The sequence below is a fragment of the Pyxicephalus adspersus genome, chromosome 4, assembly GCF_032062135.1.
Source record: "Pyxicephalus adspersus chromosome 4, UCB_Pads_2.0, whole genome shotgun sequence".
NCBI classification, from domain to species: domain Eukaryota; kingdom Metazoa; phylum Chordata; class Amphibia; order Anura; family Pyxicephalidae; genus Pyxicephalus; species Pyxicephalus adspersus.
Genome location: NC_092861.1, coordinates 5,431,258 through 5,455,555, shown reverse-complemented (window position 1 = coordinate 5,455,555; position 24,298 = coordinate 5,431,258). Strand labels below are relative to the sequence as shown.

General features: G+C 38.8%; 1 protein-coding gene and 1 non-coding gene across 2 annotated transcripts in view; both read right to left on the bottom strand.

The window, feature by feature from the left end:
- The window catches only part of OTOF (otoferlin), a 169,776-nt gene that overhangs the window by 143,990 nt on the left and 1,488 nt on the right, over nt 1–24,298 (bottom strand). Inside the window, 1 exon segment of the mRNA XM_072407262.1 lies at nt 2,835–2,893. Coding sequence (XP_072263363.1) covers nt 2,835–2,893 — 59 coding nt within the window.
- TRNAT-CGU (transfer RNA threonine (anticodon CGU)) lies at nt 10,589–10,660 on the bottom strand. Its single transcript has one exon. It is a non-coding gene; the product is annotated as a tRNA-Thr (tRNA).

Here is a 24,298-nt window from a genome sequence, read left to right as displayed (position 1 = left end):
TAATAATAATAATAATAATAATAATAATAATATTGAATATAAAGATGTCTGCCATCAAAAGGATAAACGGCAACAACCACGACAATAAGAATTAATAGTGAATATGTTGTGAGAATGAAAAGTTCTTGGAATTTGTGATCAGCTTTACATGGACTAGGTCAAATTTTTAGGTAAATTTACAATTTTAAAGGGGACTTTTAAGGTATGAATGCATTATAATTATTAAAATGGCAAGAGTTTTATACAGTTACACAGTTACATTGATAGTGTATTCTACTACACGTATCTCATACTTTGCTTCATCAGGGAAAACACCATACTGTCATTCCTTGAAACCATGCATAATCTATAAATAAGACATCAAAACTTCACAAACTGCAGAAACATCAGCGCCCTATGTAGGCAGGGAAGCATCAGGGACTGTTTTAATGGAGAATATGACCATGCAGAGATGTATAGAATCCTTCATTCATATAGGCTGCAGTTTTTGGACTAGACAGCTTTATACATCTCTGCATGCGAAGTTTCTTGATTAAAACAGTCCCTTATGCTGCCCTCTTGCACAAGGCAATTTGTTACCAAGTTTGGATGCCATATTTATGAATAGTATATGGTTTCATGGAACGACAATATAATGTTTCTCCCGATGAAGCAAGTTATGTGAAATGCGTAGTGAATGCACTATGCACATAGATATGCACATCTATGAAATAAGGTCACATATAAAACTGTATAAAAATCTTGCCTTTTTATTAATAAATTATGTATTAATAAAATTGTAATTTAAATAAATCAGTGCAGGAAGAAGACCTATCAGATGCTGCTCTGTATTGAGGGATTGGCAGGGATCAGAGAGAGGGGTGGGGGTTGTTTAAAGGTAAGTATAAGCACCAAAGATATGGACCACCTGCATTTTAAGTGCTTTTTTTAATGGAACAATCTATGTTAAAGGGACACTCCAGACTTGCCCCACCCTCTACATGTACAACGTTGTGCTGCCCTCCCCTGCTCTAATAGGCAACAAGTGCAACCATTTAATCAAATGCTTTCCAGCAATCATTTGACATACATCTATACTAAAAATCCAAGACGTCACCCTGCACTTTGATCAAACTTGGGCTTCATCCCCAAATTTCAAATAGTGTGAAGCTGCACCTTTAATTCTGATCCACCTGCAGTACTTCTATTCCACCAATAGATGTCATAAGTCTTCCCTTGTCTATGATAAAGCCTCAGCAACCTGCAAAATGCATCAGCTCAAAAAAAAAAACAAAACAAAAAAAAAAACATTCACCTACTTTGACAGGCACATAATAGTAAATACTGAAGGCCTATTTATAACAGTTGCTGGGAATAATTGCTCATTATTTGGCTACAATGTGCTGATCAAGCAAGGTTAAAGTTCAGGTTTGAAAACTCTGAACCTTCTCTGTACATAAAGAGGATGTTCCTTAGGAAAGAATGAAAAAAGATGCAGCAAAAGTATTGTGCAAGGCATTTTCTTGCACTGTTTTTACCAAGACAGAGTTATGTTGCCTATGTAAGATGAAAGATCATCAGAAATACAATGTGCAACTTCATATTGAACTTGTCTACTTTTGGGTTCTGACCGTTTATTGGAATATTCAATGACAAGGTTGGGAACTTTTTTACCTTCAAGTATAGCTATAGCCAAAATTGTAATAATAATAATCATATAATAAACAATACATGCAAATTCTAAAAAAAAACAAATTATAGTAAAATTCATATAAACAACTCTTGGACGTTGCTGGACCAATATATTGATATTCATTAATCATAAGAATTCTTAAGAGAGATTCAGAGCAAATTTTGGGCAATTTCCACTCATTTCCTTGAAAAATTGGTCTTGTGGCCACCAAACCTAAAACAATAAACATGATTTTCCATTTCACGGCTGCATTGATGGTATCCACCATACCTAAATCTGTAGCTTATCTATCTTACACGAAAGGATGTATTTATCAATAATTTGCCCAATTTTTAACCAAAATTTACTCAAATTTTTTTGATCATACAGTCAATGGGCCTAATTTTTTAAAGCACTACGAGACTGGGGATGATAGACCATCGTTGGAGAACCTCAGTGATGCAGCAAACCTAGAATGGACCTGGTGCAGGATTGATAAGTCTACTTTATCCAGTCTTGGAAACATTTCATAAATCAGGACAATTGAGTGAATGTTCAGCAAGCAAATTTAGTAAATATTGGGTAAGTAATGGGTGAAATCATTTATAAATATACCCTTTAGTGTAGGAGAGAGGGTCAAGTTACAGGTTTAGGTGTGGAAGTGCCATAAATGCAGACAATCACTTTTAAAATCCAAGGTCTGGTGGCCTTTCATAAAGAACACACAATGCCAAGGTCTCTTATCCAAGAAACAATGTAGCCTTAATTAAATGTCCACCAAAAGCCATATCCTAGAGCCATTTATAGCCAATCACACTTCAGGAGGTGTAGTGATCGCTCCCTAGCTACCAGATTATTTCTAGTCAGCTAATTCCTGCTGATTGTTGGTGGGAACTAGGAAAAGGCTGATGGAAAAAAGCGTAATCCAAGCTCCAGGTAAGGAAGCTTACAGTACCAAACACATTACTGGTCAATGAAAAGAAGATAAGTAAATTACTATTTTTTTATTTTTAGGAATTATTTTTATTGGTTGAGAATCTATCCATGCTATTTTATCACAGTAATACAGCTCTGGTCCCTGTGAAGAGCATCGTCACCCAGTAGACAGTGTGAACACTTTAAATGAGAGTATTGATTGGCTTGAAATGTAATCAGGAGATACTCGGCACTAATAATCTCTTACCTCATCAAACTTGGCCTCATCCTCACAGTTCTCCAGCACACGTGTGTAAAACGAGAGGCCTGAAATATAAGAAGAGACATGTTATCAGAGCGTGACAATGCTGAGGAGATACCAGTCAATATGAAACTCTACTTGGTCTGCTATGGATACAGGACACAGGGCTGGAGATGTTCCCGGCACTCATTGGGCAATACACATTGGGTACACCAAGCCTCTTCCTTGGTCATGGCTAAAGACCCCCATAGACATTCGATGGCAGCCTCCGGTGGGGGCTTTTTTTAGGTGGACCAGGAGGTCTACTAAGGTCTATGTTGCCCTGGAGATATCAGACATTTCTTGCCCAAAAATACATTCTCTACACATGTTGGAAACTAGGACCAGCTGGAAGAAGTTCTTTAATCAAGTTTAGTAGAGTAAGAACAAAGATGGAGGATGGTGATGCCTGCCATACATACACAAATTTCTCATACTTTTTGGTTTTCTAACATGACCCAAAATTTTATCTTATTGAATTTGTGTTTTGACTTGCTTCAGGTTCCTTGAATGCTTTTCCTTTGGCTAGATTGATGGTCCCTCACCAGGGCCTGGTTTATTATAAGCGTCTTATAGAAGAACTCACAATCTGATGTCCCTACCAAAGTCCAAGGCCTGATTTTGGTAGGTGTGGAGCGCGGGGGCTTGGGGGGACTAACTTCAACATGTTTTAGGGTTGTAGAAGAAACTCCATGATTGAGACTTCAGACCTTAGTGCTGCAAGGTCAGAGTGGTAAACAATGGGCCTGATTTATTAAAGCTTCCCAAGACTGGAGAAGATAGACTATCATGGAAGAACCTTGATGATCCATCAAAGCTGGAATGGATCTTGTCCATGATTGAAACTATTTACCAAATAATTACAAATGATTTAGGGAAATCTGTTCCAGGTTTGCTGGATGACCCAGGTTGTCCCCTTGATAGTCTACCTTCCCCAGTCTTGGAAAGATTTCATAAATCAGTCCCATTGGGTGAATGTTCACCAAAGAATTTTAATAAATTGTGTGTAAATATCAGGTAAAATCATTGATACCCTTTAGTGTAAGGTAGAGGGTTAAGCTTTGGGTTTAGGTGAGGAAGTTACCACCAATGAAATCGAAAAATCACTCTTAAGGTCCCAGGTCTGCTGGCCTTTCATCAAGATCACACAACACCAGGGTCTCTTCCATTTTGGGTCTGCTGGATCACCCAGGTTCTCCCATGATAGTCTATCTTCCCCAGCCTTGGAGAGCTCTAAGCCCCACTGTCTACCATAATGACCTTCCAGCACTCGGATCTGAAGTTTTCGTTTTGGCCAGGATGCACTCTTCATGGAGTTTGCTGGGATTCCTTCCACATCCCTAAAGCATATTGGAAGGTCACTTAGCTTCCCCCCCAAAAACCAGCTATAGACTTTGGTAGGGACATCATGTTAAGGGGTTCCTCTATAAGATAGTTATGACAAGATTCTGAACAGAAGGTCCTTGTCCTCATCTTCTTTACATTGAGGGGACGGTTTTGGAGACGATAGCACTATTTGAGATTTGTAAATTTAAGGAAAAGTAATTTTTGTCCTTGCAGAAAATTTGCGTAGCTCAACCAGTAGAAGACAAAGCAGCCCAACTAGTAGAAACCAAAGCAGCCCAACCTGTAGAAATCAATGAGGCCCAATCAGTAGAAACCAAAGCAGTCCAACCAGTAGAAACTAAACCAGCCCAACCAGGAGAAACCAAAGCAGCCCAAACAGTGGAAACCAAAACAGCCACCACATCTAAGGACTGGTAAGCTGCAATCTATGACATTTTTGTTTTTGGATTTTAATCCACCATTGAAGCCATTTCATAACTTTCTCAAAGGTGGAATATACAGTGGCTGTATCTGGATCTCTACATGATGGACCGCCATAACGAGATATTAACCCCTTTGTAGATAAAAAAATTTTTTTAACAGAGAGGTTCAACAAAGTGGGACTATCTTAGAGCAAAATAATTGTATAAGACAATGCATAAAAAATGCATAATAAGACAATTGAAAGTGTGCATAGTCACAATACAACATTTGTTCTTAGAACACTTACAATTATAGTTCAATATAAAACCCCTCTAGAATATCACTTATAGAAAAATAATTCACTAGGGGGGGAGAAAGTTTTTTTTTACTCAACGCGTTTCATAGAACTTATGTTGCTTTCTCAGGATTGAATTGTACACATTGAAGGTTTCAATTCCTCCTTATGTCAGAATAGTGTATGCTGTATGATTGTACACAACTACGTACAGGGAACGGGGGCTCAGAGTCCTTAAATCAGATCACAAGGAATATGTTCTAGTTGTAAAGCCCAGGTGGGTTGAATTGAACAAATGGAACAATTCCTAAGAAACACCAGGATTTTCAGATGCTGTAGCCTCCAAAAAAGAAAAACCCTTTAATTATCCATAACCCTTCTGTAGATCTCCAGTTTTTATCTGTTTTATCAGTTTATAATTTTAATTAAAAGTGAACCCAAAACAGAAAAACTTTTCTTATACAGTTTTATGACATTGATTTTTAATATGGTGATCAGATTTTGTATAGTGGCAATCAAAGCTTTGATCCTCATATTACCATAACTCCATTCACCTCCATGGAGTATCTGATAACTATATTTTGAAGCGGTGACAATAAATTGCCATTGGTGGGAAAATCGTCAATCAAATGTTTGGAAATGTTTTTTTTCATCATTAAACTCAGAATGTTCTCCATGCAGAATAACAATTCACATTATACAATACTGAGACGGGAGGGAGAAGAGCCTGCAGGCATCACCCATACTAACGATTCATTATCATTGTAGTCACTCAGCATTTCCTTCTGTGGGACTAATGAGGCAGTGCGGAGTCCTGATGGGTGAAGGAGGATCCCAGCCAGTGTAAAACTGAATGATACTCTATGATTATATTATATTTTATCTGATTGCTATCTGCACACTTACTACTACAAAATAAGAAAACAATTCCAGAAAAACTCACAAAAAATATCATTTTTACAAACATTTGTCCATAAAAGTTGGTCAGTGGTTGGAAATAATTGCAAAGACCCTGGACATTGTATTGTCTCCAAACACACTGGAAGTCTTTTTTGTAGGAACATGTTCTTAATGAAAGATCTATTTCTTTTTTATTGTAATTTTTCTTTTATGTATTTTTTTATTTTTCACTTGGGCCATGTTATTATTATTTTTCTAAAATCAATTACCCATCCTTAATGCAAAGTTCTTTAAGCCATCTGATAACGAGATCATCTGATCAAGGAAAAGGAGGTAAAGGAGATCATAAGTGGGATTAAACTGATTTATGTCTAATTACCAGTTTATTTCCCAAATGACACACCTCTGTAAACAAATGACATGCCCCCTAAAAGAGAAATGTGTAGAAAATAATTGGGTAAAAGTTTTTTTTTTCTTAACTAAATTTCCTTTATTTACTCATTTAAAAAAGAATAAAATCATTTAGAAGCAGGATAAAAATTTTGTTCAAAATAACACTTTTTATTGGTTGTACAATACAGACGTGACCACCTAGGGCACTTCCTTTAGGCCATCACTACCAATAATGCAGAGTTAGCAGTTCTGTATTGTTTGCATATCAGAAGGGCCCAGGGAAAAGCAGAGCTTGATAGCTTTGCAGCTCCCTTTGTCAAATTGAAATCTCATAGTGAGCAAAAAAAAAGGGAGGAGTCCCCTCTGGGAGGTTACAGCTCCCTCTAGGGCCTGGATGATAGAATAATTTTTATTATCACAAAATTTTTTATCATTAATATTTCATTTTGAATTACCCAGTGTGATTCTGTGCCTGTGAAGGCTCGCCTGTAAAATATAAAATGACAAAACTTTTTTTTATAATAGGGAAATATTGAAAGCCTTTCCTGTTTATTTTTTTTTTTTTTTTGTTGTGGAGATGTGCCTTCACTTCCGATCCCAAAGACACAACAGGAAATAAGTGTAGATCCTATCTTATAGTCTTATAGAATAGTTTAGGGCAGAGGTGACACCGCTCAGTCCACAGAAATGCTGCATGTTGTCAGCCATCCATAGTAAATGAATAGCCTTGTGCAATGCAAGCAGATTACCTGGGCAGGTAAATATTATCTACTGGACAGAAGCAGGTGAGAATCTTCAAAAAGTTGATTTGAAGGTTTTCTTTTTTTCTCCTTGGAATTTCATTATCTTGCCTGGCAATAGACTGGAGTCACTTCCCAGCCATGCAGGATGTGGCGTGTGACGGACATCAAGTAAATGGATTTAACAAGCTGTGAGCCAGATTAATGCAGGAAGCTAGGAAGAGGTGGGGGACCCTGATAAGAGAAAGAACTCCGCACCCCCCTCCTCACTCCTTTGTTAGAAGTCATTGTCTGGTCACCAGCAATCAGCAGTAATCCGTCCATCTACAGGCCCAAATTACAGGGCAGCTTCTGACAACGGGGTCCGCTCAGCATTCTGTGCACCATGTATCATGTGACCATTGTGGGGAATACAACATTGTGATCAGAAATTGGGGATATTGTGCACAGATCTAAACCTCATCTTGGTGTCAGTGGGATAAAAAAGCCCCAGTGTTGGTGTCAGTGGGGTAAAACATATCTCATCCTTGGTGTCAATGAGATAAAATAAACTCTGTCACTGGTGTCAGTAGGATGAATTAAACCCCATTGTTGGTACAGATGGGATAAAATAAGATGAAATAAAACAGTGGGGTAAAATAATCCCCATTAATTGAATCGTTAGGATAAATTAAACCCCAATGCTGGTATGGTTAGGTTAAAATAAGTCCCAACAGTGGTATCAAAATAAATTCCAGTGGGATACAATATGCCCCAACCTTGGGTCAGTGGGGTAAATAATGCTCCATCAATGGTGTTAGTGGGATAATATCCTTCATTGCCAATGTCAGTGGAGTAAAAAAAAAACCCATCATGGGCACCAATGGGATAAAATATCCCTATCATTGGTGTTGGCGGGGTACAATATATACCCCTGGATTAGTGTCAGTGAGATAAAATTATACCCATTGCTGGTGTCAGTGGGGTAAAAGATGTCCGATTCTTGGTGTCAATGGGATATAATATGCCCCATTATTGGTGTCAGTGGGGTAATATAAGTCCCATAAATAGCCCCCAAAATGTTGGTGTGGATTAGATAAAATAAGTCCAAACAGTGGCATCAAAATAAGCCCCAGTTGGGTGTAATATGCCCCAACATCGGTGTCAGTGGGGTACAATATCCCCCATTGTTCATGTTAGTGGGGTGAAATAAAACCCATCATGGGCATCAATAGGACAAAAATAAATTTGCCCCAATGGTGACAATGGGATAAAGGCACTGTTTGAGTAAACCACAGCTAGTTCTTCAATGTACCCAGTGGGCAACGGTGCCCCCTTTGTACTTTTCCATACAACCATTGCCATCATTTACAACAATGAGCTGTAAACATTCCCCCTATAAAATTGGTTTTCATTCATTAGTGATCATTGGGGAACTGGACCCCCTATAAAACCACCAGTCAACAGTGGTACCTTCACCGGATGTTGGTGACAGCACATTATATTAAGCTCTAGAAAGATCCTGAAATACCAATCCCAGAGTTTCTTGGTTTTCTATATAATTCTGCAAATTCATAATATATGGGCAATAAAAAAAAAAATCTTATACTACTTACACCTAAAATATATCTGTTGCCACTTTCCGTTTCGAGAAGATACAAACCAAGATGGCGCCATCTTTAGGATGTCAATGAACACCCAACTAATTTTACCAATGGCGGCTTTATGGGATTGGTGGAAAGATGACCCAATTGATTTAATGTTCAGTGGAGGGTGCCAGGCTGGTAGTGCCTCCCTCTTCTCCTTCTCCAGCTACCCACCTCCAAATTAACGGATGGCATCGCATTTCACCCGGTGCCATACAACACCGCTCCTCCGGTTTCCATTGAGCTGTACACCGGATGAATAATTGAAACTGTTTCTAAAGATCTCTTTTTTTTCAGCTCTGATTCTCATCTCACGACTCATCTTCTAATGGTCTGTTCAGGCAGCTGGAGCACGTCTGCCCAGAGACGACCCCATAAAGGGCACCTGTCATTGCCCCGGTCACAACTGCACAATACTTGAGGGGGTTCTTTTCCTTAAAGGAAGATTGTCACAGGCATTTTTGTATCTTCAATCACAATGAATAGATTGCTTCGAAAAATAGACAAATATGTGATTTCTCTCTCCTAAAATGTCTCTGAGTATGGCATTTTGTCAAATCTGAACTTTAATTTCCCTTATTCACCCTAACATAATAATGATTTTTTTTTTAAGAAAACCTACCTGTTTCATTGGATACCTTATTTTCCAAAGAATGATATCACTACTGGGTCTCTGTACAATGCAGGCAGAGCATGGCTGGTAGGAGGGGCCAGGAGGGTGCTGTACATAGCTTCATGAAAATATTTGCCTGATTCCTTACTTCAGCCCTCAGTCCTGATCCAAACAGTGGTCTTTGGGAGGAGTTATGCAAATAGCAAAATGCCTTAATGGGTGAGTATCATCTCTAACAGGGGTGTCAAACTCTGGCCCGGGGGCCAAATCTGCCCCCAACACCCTTTTTTTGGCCCCCAAAGGAATCCTAATAATGAAATGCAGCTGGCCCGACACTGCATTGAAAAAGCCCCGCTACTACAATTCCCGGCATCACTCGTGTCTATGGACCAGCGGGCTCTCTGTGTGGCCCCGCATTGGACTGTTTTATAGACGCAAATAATGCCGGGAATTTTAGTTGCGGTGCTATTTCAATGAAGAGGGAGATTCAGCGGCGGGCCACTCATAAGATTTAGCTCCACATTGGCAGAGTCTGGCATTCCCAGCACTCCCCCTCAGCTGTACTTTTCCTTGCTACTCCAAGACATGGACTTGATTGGTTGGATTTTCATAGAAGAATATTGTTATTAATATTGTTGGCCTGTGCAAAAAGGTTCCCACTGAAATTTGACTCAGAAGGCTACAAATTGAGAAAGAGGCATAGGATTTTTTCTTAAATAAAATTAAAAAAACATTTTTTATGCCTTTCTCTATTATAAGCTTGTTCCAGATTGAATGTGAAGCAAAACCTTATTGTTTCCATATGAAAAGGATTTATATCTAATGAGAAGGAATCATTTCCAGAATTTTTTCAATAAATTTTAAGGTTGGCCCGTGATTTTGTCTGTTTTTAATTTTGGCCCCGTGTATTTGAGTTTGACACCCCTGATCTATAAAGAACGGTGGTTCCTGCATTTTGTACAGACTGCCATAGATAATGCATCTGTGATGCAGAAAAACTGAAATCCAATAAATGAAAAGGCCGGGGACAGGGATAGTTAGTCTGGGGAAGGGCTAGCTGATGCTGAATTGGAAATAATACTTGAGACTCTTCCCCAAGAATGGAAAAGATAGACTTTCATGGGTGAACCTGGGCAATCCAGTAAACATGGAATTGATTTCTTAAAAATATTTAGGTTTTCTAGATCTTCCAGGTTCTCCAATGATAATCTACCTTCACCAGTTTTGGAGAGATTTAAAAAAATCTAGGCCATTACCAGAATCTCACTGGGGGAAGTAAGAGCAGTTATATTTTTTTAAGGGTTTATTGGTTAATTACTGGTTTTAATTGGTTAAAATCAATTTATTGTTAGACATATAGCATTAGTTATATGTAGGAATATTCTGTTACTATAATTGCATAAGGAAGGCACAGATGGGGATCGAACCCATGATCTTTGGTTTACGAGACCAACGCCTTACCACTTGGCCACTGCGCCATCTGCTGGGAGTGAAAGGATTTTTTACAACAAAGCAGCTAAGAATAACTTGATTTACATGTGAAAAGAAGCCAAAGATGAAGTAAAAGTCAGTAAACCCTACAAATGTACACCCTTCTACACTAGGCCAGTCTTTCTTTAACATTTTTTAACATGAGGAACCATTTAAATAACATACAGTTCTTTATAAATGGCGAGTCAATTTACTATAACCACAGCTCATGGAAAATGATCATGGTGGACAATACGAACAATGTCACCCTTACCCTCAACCTGGAACTCTTCTGGTATTCAAACATTTGCTAGCAAATAGCAAGTAACTTTGAAGAAATCCATTTCAGGTTTGCTGGATCACCCAGCTTCACTGATGAAAGTGTATCCTCTCCAGCCTTGGAGTGCTCTAATAAATCAGGGCCAATGTGGCAACAATGCTGTGTTACTCCTGAATCATTGCTATAGGAATAAGAGTTACAATGGTAAACAGGCCCTTGCTCCAGTGGGACCCACCAATACTTGTGGGAGGACAATATTAGGTGGCTGGGGCTGAATACACACCCACTTACATTACATAACAATAGGTTCCTGCAGAGGGCGCTGTTTTTTTGTATTGTTAATCCTGATCTTCAACATCACCAAATATCAACCATCTTAAAACATCACCCAGTCCCACTCACTGTCTTTTGGATTGCAGAAGACCTCATCTCCATGGCAGGAAAACTGGAAAGGAACATAGGACTGCTTGAGATTCCACAAGAAATGTGCACAGGACACATAGTTACATAGTAGGTCAAGCTGAAATATACAAACAGTTAGGGAAAGAAATATTTGATCCCCTGCTGATTTTGTACATTTGCCCTCTGACAATGAAATGCCCAGTCTATAATTGTAATGATAGGTTTTATTGTAGGTGTGAGAGACAGAATAACAACAAAAGAACCCTCAAAAACCCAGTGCTCAAAAGTCAGAGCCTGATGTGCATTGTAATGAGTGAAATAAGTAATTGATCCCCTATCAACCAGTCTGGAGACTAGCTAGGCCACTCTCATGTGCTTCTTCTTGAGCCGCTCCTTTGCTGCCTTGGCCGTGTGTTTTGGATCATTGTCATGCTGGAATACTGATCCACGACCCATTTTCAATGCCCTGGCTGAGGGAAGCAGGTGCTCACCCAAGATTTGACGGTACATGGCCCCGTTCATTGTCCCTTCGATGTGGTGAAGGTGTCCTGTCCCCTTAACAAAAAAACGCCCCCAAAGCATAATGTGTCCACCTCCATGTTTGACGGTGGGGATGGTGTTATTGGGGTCATAGGCAGCATTCCTCCTCCTTCAAACATAGCGAGTTGAGTTGATGCCAAAAGCTCAATTTTGGTTTCATCTGACCACAACACTTTCACCCAGTTCTCCTCTGGATTATTCACATGTTCATTAACAAACTGCAGACGGTCCTGTACATGTGCTTGAGCAGGGGGTCCTTGCAGGCTCTGCAAATTTTCAGGCCTTCACGGCACAGTGTGTTACCAATTGTTTTCTTGGTGACTATGGACCCAGCTGCCCTGAGATCATTGAAAAGTTCCCCCCATGTAGTTCTGGGTAGCTTCCTCACCGTTCTCATGATCATTGCATCTCCACAAGGGGAGATCTTACATGGAGCCCCAGACTGAGGGAGATTGTCAGTTATTTTGTGTTTTTTTTCCATTTGTCACATATCGCGCCAACTGTTGTCACCTTCTCACCAAGCTGCTTGGCGATAGTCTTGTAGCCCAGTCCAGCCTTATGTAGGTCTACAATCTTGTCCCTGACATCCTTTGACAGCTCTTTTGTCTTGGCCATGGTGGCTAGTTTGGAATATGATTGATTGCTTCTGTGGACAGGTGTCTCTTATACAGGTACTATACCAAGCTCGGGTTAGGAGCTCTTACTTACAGAGGGTCCTCCTAATCTCAGCTCTATACCTGCATACAGGGAAGACACCTGGGAGCCGCAAATCTTGCTGTTTGATAGGGGATCAAATACTTATTTCACTCATTACAATGAACATCAACTTCTGAGTTTTAAGCACTGGGTTTTGAGGGTTCTTTTGTTGATATTCTGTCTCACAGCTACAATAAACCTACCATTACAAATATAGACTGGTCATTTCTTTGTCAGAGGGCAAATGTACAAAATCAGCCGAGGATCAAATACTTCTTTCCCTCATTGTAAGTCGATCAAGTTCAACCACAAGTGAAATAAACATGTCCCTGATACAAAAACTATGGACATAATTGGTCTAGAGGAAGGCAAAAAAAACCTTGGTACAACTTGCTTCAACATGACTTCATAGACACCAGTCAGGATCAAAACAATACTTTGAATGTGACTTTACAGATCAAAATATAATGATAAGTGGTTTCATTGTTTTTATTTGCATCTCCATACCAAAATTGTTATTCCAATAATATTTCAACCAAAAATTCTAATTTTCCTCCAAAGTTTGTTAAAAATTTAATCCCAATTTTTCATAGTCCTGATTTCAGTTTTTGGTCACAATACTAGGACATCTAACTGTAATGAACAGGAATAAACAAAATACTAACGCTATCCAAAGGTTTCCATAATTCATGAAGTTATTATAAAGAATGATCTCTCTTTTTTTCATGTTCATGTTGATAAATAAGCTGCACCCCTCTGCTATGATCACTGAACCCGCTGTGTAGTACACAGGGCCTGGTGCTCATGTTTTATGAATGTGGATGTAAATAATATATGTGTGTACATCTCCAATGTTTATTTACCATCTCAGATATTACTTAATCCTGACATAGGTAGTCAACAGACAGGGCTGTATGTATCATGAATATTAGATAGATAGATAGATAGATAGATAGATAGATAGATAGATAGATAGATAGATAGATAGATATGGGATAGATAGATAGATAGATAGATAGATAGATAGATAGATAGATAGATAGATATGGGATGGATAGATAGATAAATAGATTAGGGCAACCAATGCCAGATTGCTAAATTTTTTATCATGGCCGCACGTGTTCAATAATATTTTTTGTCAATTAAAATGCTTGGTGTAAACAAAATTTTATACCGATGTTTAATCGAAAATTAGGGGTGCGCGTTATACACGGGTGCGCGTTATACTCGAATAAATACGGTAATCCTGACATAGGTAGTCAACAGACCGGGCTGTATGTATCATGAATATTAGATAGATAGATAGATAGATAGATAGATATGGGATGGATAGATAGATAGATAGATAGATAGATAGATTAGGGCAACCAATGCCAGATTGCTAAATTAGACTACCTACATCACCTCGGGCTTCTACCAGGTAACATTATGACTCTCCATATTCAGACATTTGACATCTCAGAGCTCGGGCTTTGGGATACCAGGTCTGATCAGGGACCAATTTATTAGACAGCAACTATCAAATAATTCAGTTCCTGCCCTGGCTTAGGTCTGGATGGTGAAGTATTTACTCCTTGAGCAATAATCTCAACAAATATTGTTGGGGGTAGCAAACCTTTTGATCCAGGTCTTTCCTTGACAGGCAGGATTAAGCACTGGTGCTCGTTCCAATTCAGAGCCATTCAGTTTATTTAGATGGTGGTGGTCCAATAGTGATCAGATCATGTGCTGACCTGTTTGAATAATGTTCTTCTTGGACAGCCTGTTGGTATCCTCCTCCATGTGCATATCACGAATACCTAGGTTCCCCCAAAATTGCCTAGACCAATCCAACTGATAAACTATTAACTAAAAATGTAAACCCCTGTACATACACTTCAGTATCCTTTTAAAGCACAGGAACATTTCTTTATAGATGACCAAGTAACGAGAGAGTTAATGGAGCAGGAACAATCGTGTTAGACAGCAAAGAACAGTATTCCTCTCTAGATATAATTAGCCAGATGTCAGGACACTGACAAGTGTTGCCGTTGGAAGGGTTTAAAGCTCAGAGCTAATCAAATTACAAAGAAGTCGCTTTAAAAGAAACTTTGTCTCCGAGCCAAGAGTGGAAGAACTCCCAGATTATGATACACAGGTAACCTCTGCTCATGAAACTGTGCTATTAGCCAAATGATTGATAAAATAATGTACTGGCAGCTTTCAACCAGCTATCTCCACAGTTACAAAATAATCAATTCTTCAGATCGTGCCACTAAGCCATATCCCAATACGGGTGACTTCAAAACTTAGGTCATCCAAGTTCCTCCAAAGCTAGAAAGGTGAACTTCACAAAATATAACTTCATAAACTCCAGGAAAAAAGATAAATACACAAATGGAAAACATACGGTATATGTCTAAGGTCCTGGCTGAGTGTCAATGCTTACCTAGACCAATCCTTTTTTCTGGTGCCATACTCTTCACCTATTGACAAGCTCCAGTTGTAGTCAAGAGCATCAGTCATGGTCTTGGGTACCCAAAAAATGGTGTTTGGAGAAGCATTGATTGATAGAGGACTAGGGAGCCACAAGTAAAGATTGGCCAAGGGATAAACCGGAGCAAACACAAGCCAAATCGTTGAGCATGAGTGGCTCAGAGGATGAAGTCAAAGTTTATACAAAGGTCAGTCAGGGACCTACCAATGGACCTGGGTATTCAAACTATGGCATCCAGGGAAACAAGAATCGACAGAGAACCAGGAACGCACAAGGAAGTATTTGCCAAGGGTTAAATGGTAACAACCACAAGCCAAATCACATAGAAAGAGTGGCTCAGAGGATGGAGTCAAAGTTTATACATTGGATTTATCCAGCCATGGATCAGGGGCATACCTATGGACATGGGTACCCAAGGAATGGCATCCAGGGAAATAGGAATTACCAAGGGAGGCTTGGCCATAGGTTAAATGGTAACCACAAGCCAAATAAAATAGGAGCATATCAAAGGATAGAGCCAAAGGTTTTGTACAGGTGTCAGTCAACCATTTGAGATACCCATGGGCTTGGATATTCAGAGACTGGTATCCAGGGAAACAAAAATTGACAGACTACCAGGGACCAGCTAGGCCAAGTGGTAAATGGTAAAAATCCAAGCCAAATTGAAGAATATCAGAAGATAGAGCTAAGGGTTATGCACAGGTGTCAGTAAGCCATGTGAGAAGGTCAAGGCAGCAGGAAACAAGAGGCTCAACCAATGTAGTTATCAAAATAGCATAATCTTGGACAAGGGATGAAGCTCCTGTTTCTGCCTAAATGGTAATAACGTCAACACTCAAGGTTCTTTAAAATCCATAACCCTGCCATACCAATCTTTTCTTTACCTGTCTAATCTCTGCTATACAACGGTTCATAGAAAGACATATTCTGTAACCTAAATTGCTAGTATTTAAATATACATTTAGAGGTTCAGACCTGCTTCATATATATATCTTTTATATCTCCCTGTGTAGCTTAAATGCAGAATTAAATGGTGGGGGGTTGGGGGATGCGCGGTCAGGATTTTCCTTAATACGTAAGTATGCACAATAGTCACAGAGACAAAGTAATGGTAAGTAGCCATTCATACTCCATAGGAGAATGCAAAAATACCTTTACTTTGTCTACGTGAAGTCCTATTTCTCAGATGTTCCACTTTCTCCCTGTAGAGTGGCAAAGTACGCACTTATGAAATGGAAATGCCGTATACTTGTGCTTCATAGGAGAATATATAAATATCAGTATTTAAAGTAACAATCTTTGATCATGCTCTGTAGACTTCAATGAGGAGTCAATCATTGAAATTCAATGAATTTCATTTCAATGAAATTCTAATTTCAGGATTTCCCCAACCTTTGGAGAATCAAACTCTGTGATTTACCTATCGCTAGTAATAGGCAAATATGACAATCATGCAAATATGATATAAATAGCCTTCTGTACATGTACAGAACAATTTAAATTACTCGTCTCATCATTATTATCTGTATCAGCCCCCCATGTTCTACAGTGTTTACACCCCTTGAATGAAGCAAATCTCTGCCGTTCCAGTTCTGAAATGCAGAAGCAGTCTGGATAGATATTTTTCCTTTCAAGTTATCACCAATGCAAAAACAAATACTAGTCTATTTTTTGTTTCAGTGTCAGGTCCTTTATTGCACTTTCCATGTGTATCACACTCTATAATTTTCCTGTCACAGAAAATGTACTTTAACTTGGAACATGTCTTAATTGAAGCAATGAGGTGACCTCGACAGATAAAACATGAAGAATAATTGACCTCCCAGGGATTAGTGTTCATTACTATCTGGGAAATCACTCTACACCAGCGGAGAGGAGATCTTGACACCCAATAATCTATGTAAGAGGCTGGTTACATAGTTATAAAGCCATTCCTCAATACTTGATGTGGCGGAAGCAATGGAAATTTGATGTTAGTGAGAAGAAAGTGAGAAGCATTTTAGTCTTTCCCACCCATGTTCTGGTAAAAGATGGTGAGGATGCAATTATGATATAGTTATTTAAGGAATGTTTATTTTTTTTGTATTTCAATGTATGTATTATATGTTTTGTTAATGTAAAATACATACAACATACGGCAAAAAGTTTGCCCACCCCTGACCATCACACATAGATGTCCCATTCCAAGAAATGTTAGGATGTGTCTGAAGGAATTTGTGCCCATTCAACCAAAAAGGATATTGTGAGGTCAGATACTAATGCCGGATGGCAAGACCTAGCCCAGAAATGGTGTTTCAATATATTCCAAAGGTTTGGAGTAGGGATGAGGTTAGGGCTCTATGCAGGATGCAGGTTCATCCCCACCAAGTCATCAAACGTATCTTTTAGAGTTGGCTTTGTACAAAGTGGCACATTCATTCATTCTGGAAGAGAAAATAGTGTTGGATGGAAGACCTGGCTCACAACTCATGTTTCAATTCACCCTGAAGGTTTGGAGTAGGGTTAAGACTCAGAACAATGGTTCCTCCACACCAAGTAATGAACCCATATCTTTCGGAGTTGGCTTTGAACATAGGAGAACAGTCATTCCTGAAGAGAGAAGATTATACTAGTATTGGATGAAAGACCTAGCTCATAAATGGTGTTTCAGTACATTCCAAAGGTTTGGAGTAGGTTTGAGGTCAGGACACCAAAGGTTTCTCCGCACAAAATTTATCAAACAATGTCTTTTGGAATTGGCCTTGTACACAACGGCCCAGTCACAATGAGACAGTAAAGAAATTGGATGGAAGTCCTGGCTCACAATCAGTGTTTTAATTCATACTGAAGGCTTGGAGTAGGGTTGAGGTTAGGGCTATATGTAGAACATAGGATCCTCCACACCAAGTCATCAAACCATGTCTTTTGGAGTTGGCACATTCATTCTTGAACAGTAAAGAGAGTACTAATGTTGGATGAGAAGACCTTACTCACAAGTTGTGTTTCAATTCATTCCAAAGGTTTGGGTAAAGAACACAGGCTCCTCCGCACCACAAAACCATGTCCTTTGGAGTTGGCTTTGTACACAGTGGCACAGTCATTCTTAAACAGAAAATGAAGCACAAATGTTGGATGAGAAGACCTGGCTCACAATTGTTTTCTTAATAATTATGAAGGTTTGGAGTAGGGTTGAGGGTAGGGCTATATGTAGAACATAGGTTCTTCCACACAAAGTCATCTAACCATGTCTTTTGGAGTTAGCTTTATACACAGTGGCCCAGTCATGCTGAAGCGGAAAAGAGCAACCCCCAAACTATTCCCACATAGTTAGAAGAACTTAATTGTCAAAATTGTCTTTGCATGTTGTAATATTGAATGTTCTCTTTACTAGAAAACCTAAACTCATTTAAAAGAGGTCCACATAGTTCTGGCCTGGTATATCACTTATGCTTACTGTACTATTAAGTAGCTGTTTGTGAGTATTTTACCTGCAACATTTTTCTTCTTAATGAATTGCCCATAACCCAATAATTGAACACGTATATATAAACTGGTCTTCTATTTGGTAAACTTTGTTAAAACACAGCCACATTACAGTGTATGTGCATTGAGTTGGCAATAATTTCAATGGGTCTTAAAAAGTCGTACAGAAACAGTAAAAGATGGGGGCCTTGTTTTTTGTAATGAATCTCACTGCAGTGCACAGATGTGATCGGTCTGAATGTCTACTTTTACAATCTATATGTTTCTTTTGGTTCTTTCACTCTTTAGAATGAGTCTACAGATTAGGTCAATTCTTTAAGAAAATGGGACAGAATGATTTGTATGAAAAGGAAAGATAGCTTATATTTTGTTTCCATTGAATGACCATCCATCATCTTTTGCAGGTGCCTGTCTCCGTATAGTACAGTATATATATGTCAGAGATGGTTTATAGCGACAAGGTAATGCTGACATGCCACTATTGTGTTGTATTCTATAATTTGTCCTATCTATCACCGACATGTCAATGACGATACAGTAAAGAGCTCCCTTGCCTCCTGGCTCCTCGTCACCTCCAACTATTGATTACACCACAAAGTAAAAAAGGTTTTTACAGCTGAGAATCCAGCAGCCGCAGCTGGAACGAAAGTGAATTAACCATGTCAAGGGAGGGAAAGAGGAGAGAGATGTGACAATAGAGAAAACAAACCTGGCAGCTAATACCCAGAACGCCAACAATCAGCCGCCTGTATGATTGGCTTTGCCTACAGCGATCAACGAGCCAAGTGCTCTGCAGTAATCTTATTTCAGGGCAAATTCTGGAGATCTTTTGAGAAATAGGTTGAAATCTTTGTATGCAAAATGTGAAAGATCAGCAGAAAATGTCACATTTATAAATATATAGATGTCATATATGCTAGGAAATTCTTTGATTCTAAAACATTGCCCAAGGGATCTCACCACCCATTATGACCACATACCATCAGAACAATCTGAATATTGATGTGTCCGTAAAGATCTTCATTCATTCAGATCATGAAGATATGCTGTATATTCAAAAGTCTATGGATAACTGAATGTTATAATTGCTTGATGGACATCCCTTTTGAAATTCACTGACTTTCTTATAGAGTTGACCTTAATTTGTGATTATAACAGCTGCCATTCTTCTGGAAAGTATTTCATTAAATTTTACACTCCATAAGCATGTCCATGAAAAGAGCATTTCCAATGGATATTGGAGACCTAGCTTTCGATTAACGTTACAGTTCATCTCAATGGTTTTCAGTAGGGTTGAGGTCAGAACACTCAAGTTCCTCCACATCAAATCATGTCCCTATGGAGCTGGCATTGTGCATGGGAAGACATATATGATATACCTCAAAAATGCCTTCCCCAAACTATTAACACAAGGTTGGAAGATACAATTATTTAAATTGTCTTGGTATGCTGTAACATCCAAAATACCCTTCATTGGAACACTTACATTTGATCAATTGAAAAGATGTCCACATACCAATGGTATTGGTGATACCAATGACATATTGGTAGGTGCTCCAGTCAGGTGTTCTTTTGTCAATATATTGAATTAAACATATAAGGCTTCCTTCTTTCCTACACAAGCACATGGACCTAGCTTTCATGATTTAGGGTTGAGCATAATTGTCTACAATGTCTTTGGATGCTGCAGCATCACAAAACCCTTTAAAGGAATCATCTGAGTAATATAAAGTTTTGTCCACACAAGTTTAGTAGATGGGATGGTCAGGTCTCCACAAACATATGAACATTTGGCGTGGCTTATAGTAGTTAATTATATTCAATTTGACTATGCCAGGGGCTTCCTTGGTTTGAATGGGTGTTGGGAACCTTTCCTAGTATTTTTCTCAGGACAGTGACAAGAATTTTTGTTTCCGTAATACTGCTCACTCAATGCTACATTCTTCTACCCATTTTTAGATGACTTTTGAATATTGGCACTACCAGTGAGAATTTGGGTACATCCAGTATATTAGCTCAAAGCAATCCTCATAGACAGATAATCGGTCGGGTTTTACAGAATTCTCTACAAAATCACAGGTGGGATCATTTTGACTAATAAAGGCCAACCCAGGCAAAAACCGTTAGTTTAATTCTATATGACATAAGGGTCGTACTGTCTGCCATATTTTATTATTGACGGGTTTGTCTCACTGTTGGGAAGTTTCCATTTGGAAGGACAAAAATTGTTGGTATATACGCCATTTGCACCATCTAATGCTCTTTTCTTTTCACTCTGAAGTTGTAATCTAGGGCACCTGCCCAAAAACTAAAATGTTGCAACCCTCATACAATGGGATAATTTTCTTACAAGAATTCCCTAATACTGTCAATTAGCTGCAGTAAACCAATCATCTTTGGCAATGGTTGGATGTGTATAGTGATTCTGGGTCCCCTTTTGGATGTCCTTGTGTGTTCCCAAATGCTGCCTTTGATATTTAAATGCATTTACATTGAATTAGTAAACACATTTTGTGTAGCTCTTCAAATGCAAAATAGTTTGAATGCTAAGCAAACCATTTGACATCAAATGGTTACATTTGACCTGCTTTGCTTGTAATTCAAAGTCCAAAGAAACCCAACATAAGGAAGGTCAGGCACAGCCTCCGAATTGCCAAGTGCACTTCTCAATTAAAGTAATTGGATATTGATGGCCTGCATCTGAGGGACGTACTTCAAACTCCAAAAATAACGTTCGTGGACAATTACGCTTATAGTGCTGGGACTTATGCTAGGTCAGGTGATTAAAATAGACAATCCTTTCTTCCTATTAAAAAGAAGCAAAAAGACAATAATTTAGGTATTCTGCTGCTTTTGAGAACATTAAAAAATTGTATGTATCAAATGATATTCAATCATTTAATATGGTCATGCAGAATTTTCTCTTGTCCCCTCAACTGCATCAACATACCACCACCATAAAACCAAAATGAATCAAAAACATAAACAACCACATGACTATGAATCCAAAAATCTACAATGGTTATAAATCACATCTATGGATATATTGAATTTATTTATATCCTAGAAATCCCCCTTATAGAAGGCTGAATTGACATCATAACCTCCATAAAGCCTCGTTAGATGATCATGCCAACATTCTTCAGACAGCATGTACAGTATGTCTATAGTTTACAAGGAAAACCACCGGAATACGATTCTTCAGACCTCTTTGGTTTGGGTCAGATGGGTATTTTTTGGCAGCAGAGGCCCTTAGGTATGATTATAATATATGGGGGTGGTTGAAATCCCGGAGTCTGAATTGTCCCATTTGGGTGGGAGCTTGTATGGGATTACCGGTATCTATTATTTTTTGTCTTTTTTATATCACTTTAATTTCCTTCTCAACCCTTTTTTGTACCACCTGATTCATATAAATAAATATATATATATATATATATATATATATATATATATATATATATATTTATATATGTATATACACACACATAGCTTTCCTGATATTGGTGTAAACTACTTATATTTGTCCACGTGATGCTAAAATCAGCTATTTGCAACATTTACACAAAAGACAAACCTTCTTGCAATATACCACAATTCCGTGATTTTCTCCATTATCTGTCTTGTATCCTTCACCTCTCAAACTGAAAGCTTAGTTTTATTGAAGGCCAACCATTACCAGCTGCACATTCTATTTGTGTAATCTTTAAAGGTTAATATCTTCTGCCAGGTAAATCACGATTTACAGTAGATGATACAGCTAACACCGGGCCCTGTGCAGAAATGACTTGGCCTTCCCAACACTATTGCAATGTGGCTGTTGTTGGGGTCCCTGGTTGGTTGGGGAGGGTCCAGGGCCCTTGTGCTGTTGCATAATTTGCACCTGTCTAGGTCCACCCATGGCTATTGCAGAGGCATGCCTTCAATGTTCCCTCATATACATGTGTTATATAATGGGAATAGCCTTACATGTTTCCTGTAGTCACCTTTCCTTTTCTATTCCACTTGCCCGAATCACCAATATTAGCCATGGTCAATGTCTAGGCATTGTTCGCTAGTCTCCTATATGTGCCTATAGTGCTATTGCTCAGACATGCATCATAAAGGGTGCAAAGATCCATAAAATCCTCCACTCTCCTAACAAAGTCGACCAGCAGTCAGATTATCAGATGCCAACATGTTTCATCTGTTACCAAGACTTCATCAGGGTCTCAGCCTCACTCACTAAGCTTAAGGAAATTATTACAATGGTCTGAGTCTGCAAGATAATAGCTGATGAAATATGTAATAAAGTTTACCAATATTTATACAAGCCTGGTAGAACTCAGTGCAGGTTGGGTTTGTACTGTAGGGTTAGTGTGTAGAACTGTCATTATCCTCAGAATTATCATCATTAGCATCACCATTATCATCATCACCACCAGAATTTTCACCACCATCATCACCTCTAATATCTACATCATCATCACCACCAATATCTCCACCATCATGATTATCATCATCTTTACCATCATCATCACCATCATCCTCATCTTCACCATCATCACCTTCAATATCTCCACTATCATGATCATCATCACCACCAATATCTCCATCATCATTGTCACCACCACCAATATTTACACCATTATCACCATCATCATCACCTCCAATATCAACATCATCTTCAGTATCATCATCACCACCAATATTTCCATCATCATCACCATCATCATCACCACCAATATCTCCACCATCATGATTATCATCATCTTTACCATCATCATCACCATCCTCATCTTCACCATCATTATCACCACCAATCTCCACCATCATGATCATCATCATCATTACCATCATCATCACCATCAAGCACTGAGCAGCACTACTGCTGCTGTTCTGCACAATAAAACTCGCACTTCTATACCTGTATTGCTTTCTGCTGTCAGCGGGCTGTTTTTTCTTCATCCTGTCACTTATTTATTTAAAATGTATTATGGTGGAAAAATAGTTGTCACAACCACCATTGTGTAAAAACACGTAAACAAGATGACACAACTTAGGGTGCGTTTATATATAGGTAGTCACACCATTTGTATTGCTCTAAGGGAGCTGTTATTTTCCTAATGTGTCACCGTCTCACTTGTTGTCCCCCTCTGTGCCACCTTAAAAAAAAAAAAACAAATGGACCCACCAAGTAAATTGAAGGATTTCTCTCTTTCCCTTTAATGCTCTCCAAACTACATGCAACCCTTACCAAACTGGGTGAACGGCCCCAGAACACAACTGAGACAAATTCCAGAAACACCAGTAAGTGATTTATTTTTTATGGTAAAACTAAACAGCAAATCAAAAATATTTGCACAGGACAAAAATCCCCAGGGGGCAACTGCCAACATCAATGGGTAAGCATGGCAGCCTTACAGCATTCAGCTCCCATGTGTAAGTCCCAGCAGAGTTCTGTCTGTACAGTGTTTGCATATTCATCATGTCAGAGCTATATAAATGTATAATAATAGTATGTGAGTGTGAGGACGACATTAGAGTGTTCTCTGTACAACACTGCGGTATATGTCAGAGCTATATAAATGTATAATATTAGTGTGTGACTGTGAGGACAACATTAGAGTGTCAGCTCCTCTGTACAGAGACTGATGGGACTGGCTCAGTGTTCTCTGTACAGCACTGCGGTATATGTCGGAGCTATATAAATGTATAATAATAGTGTGTGACTGTGAGGACGACATTAGAGTGTCAGCTCCTCTGTACAGAGACTGATGGGACTGGCTCAGTGTTCTCTGTACAGCACTG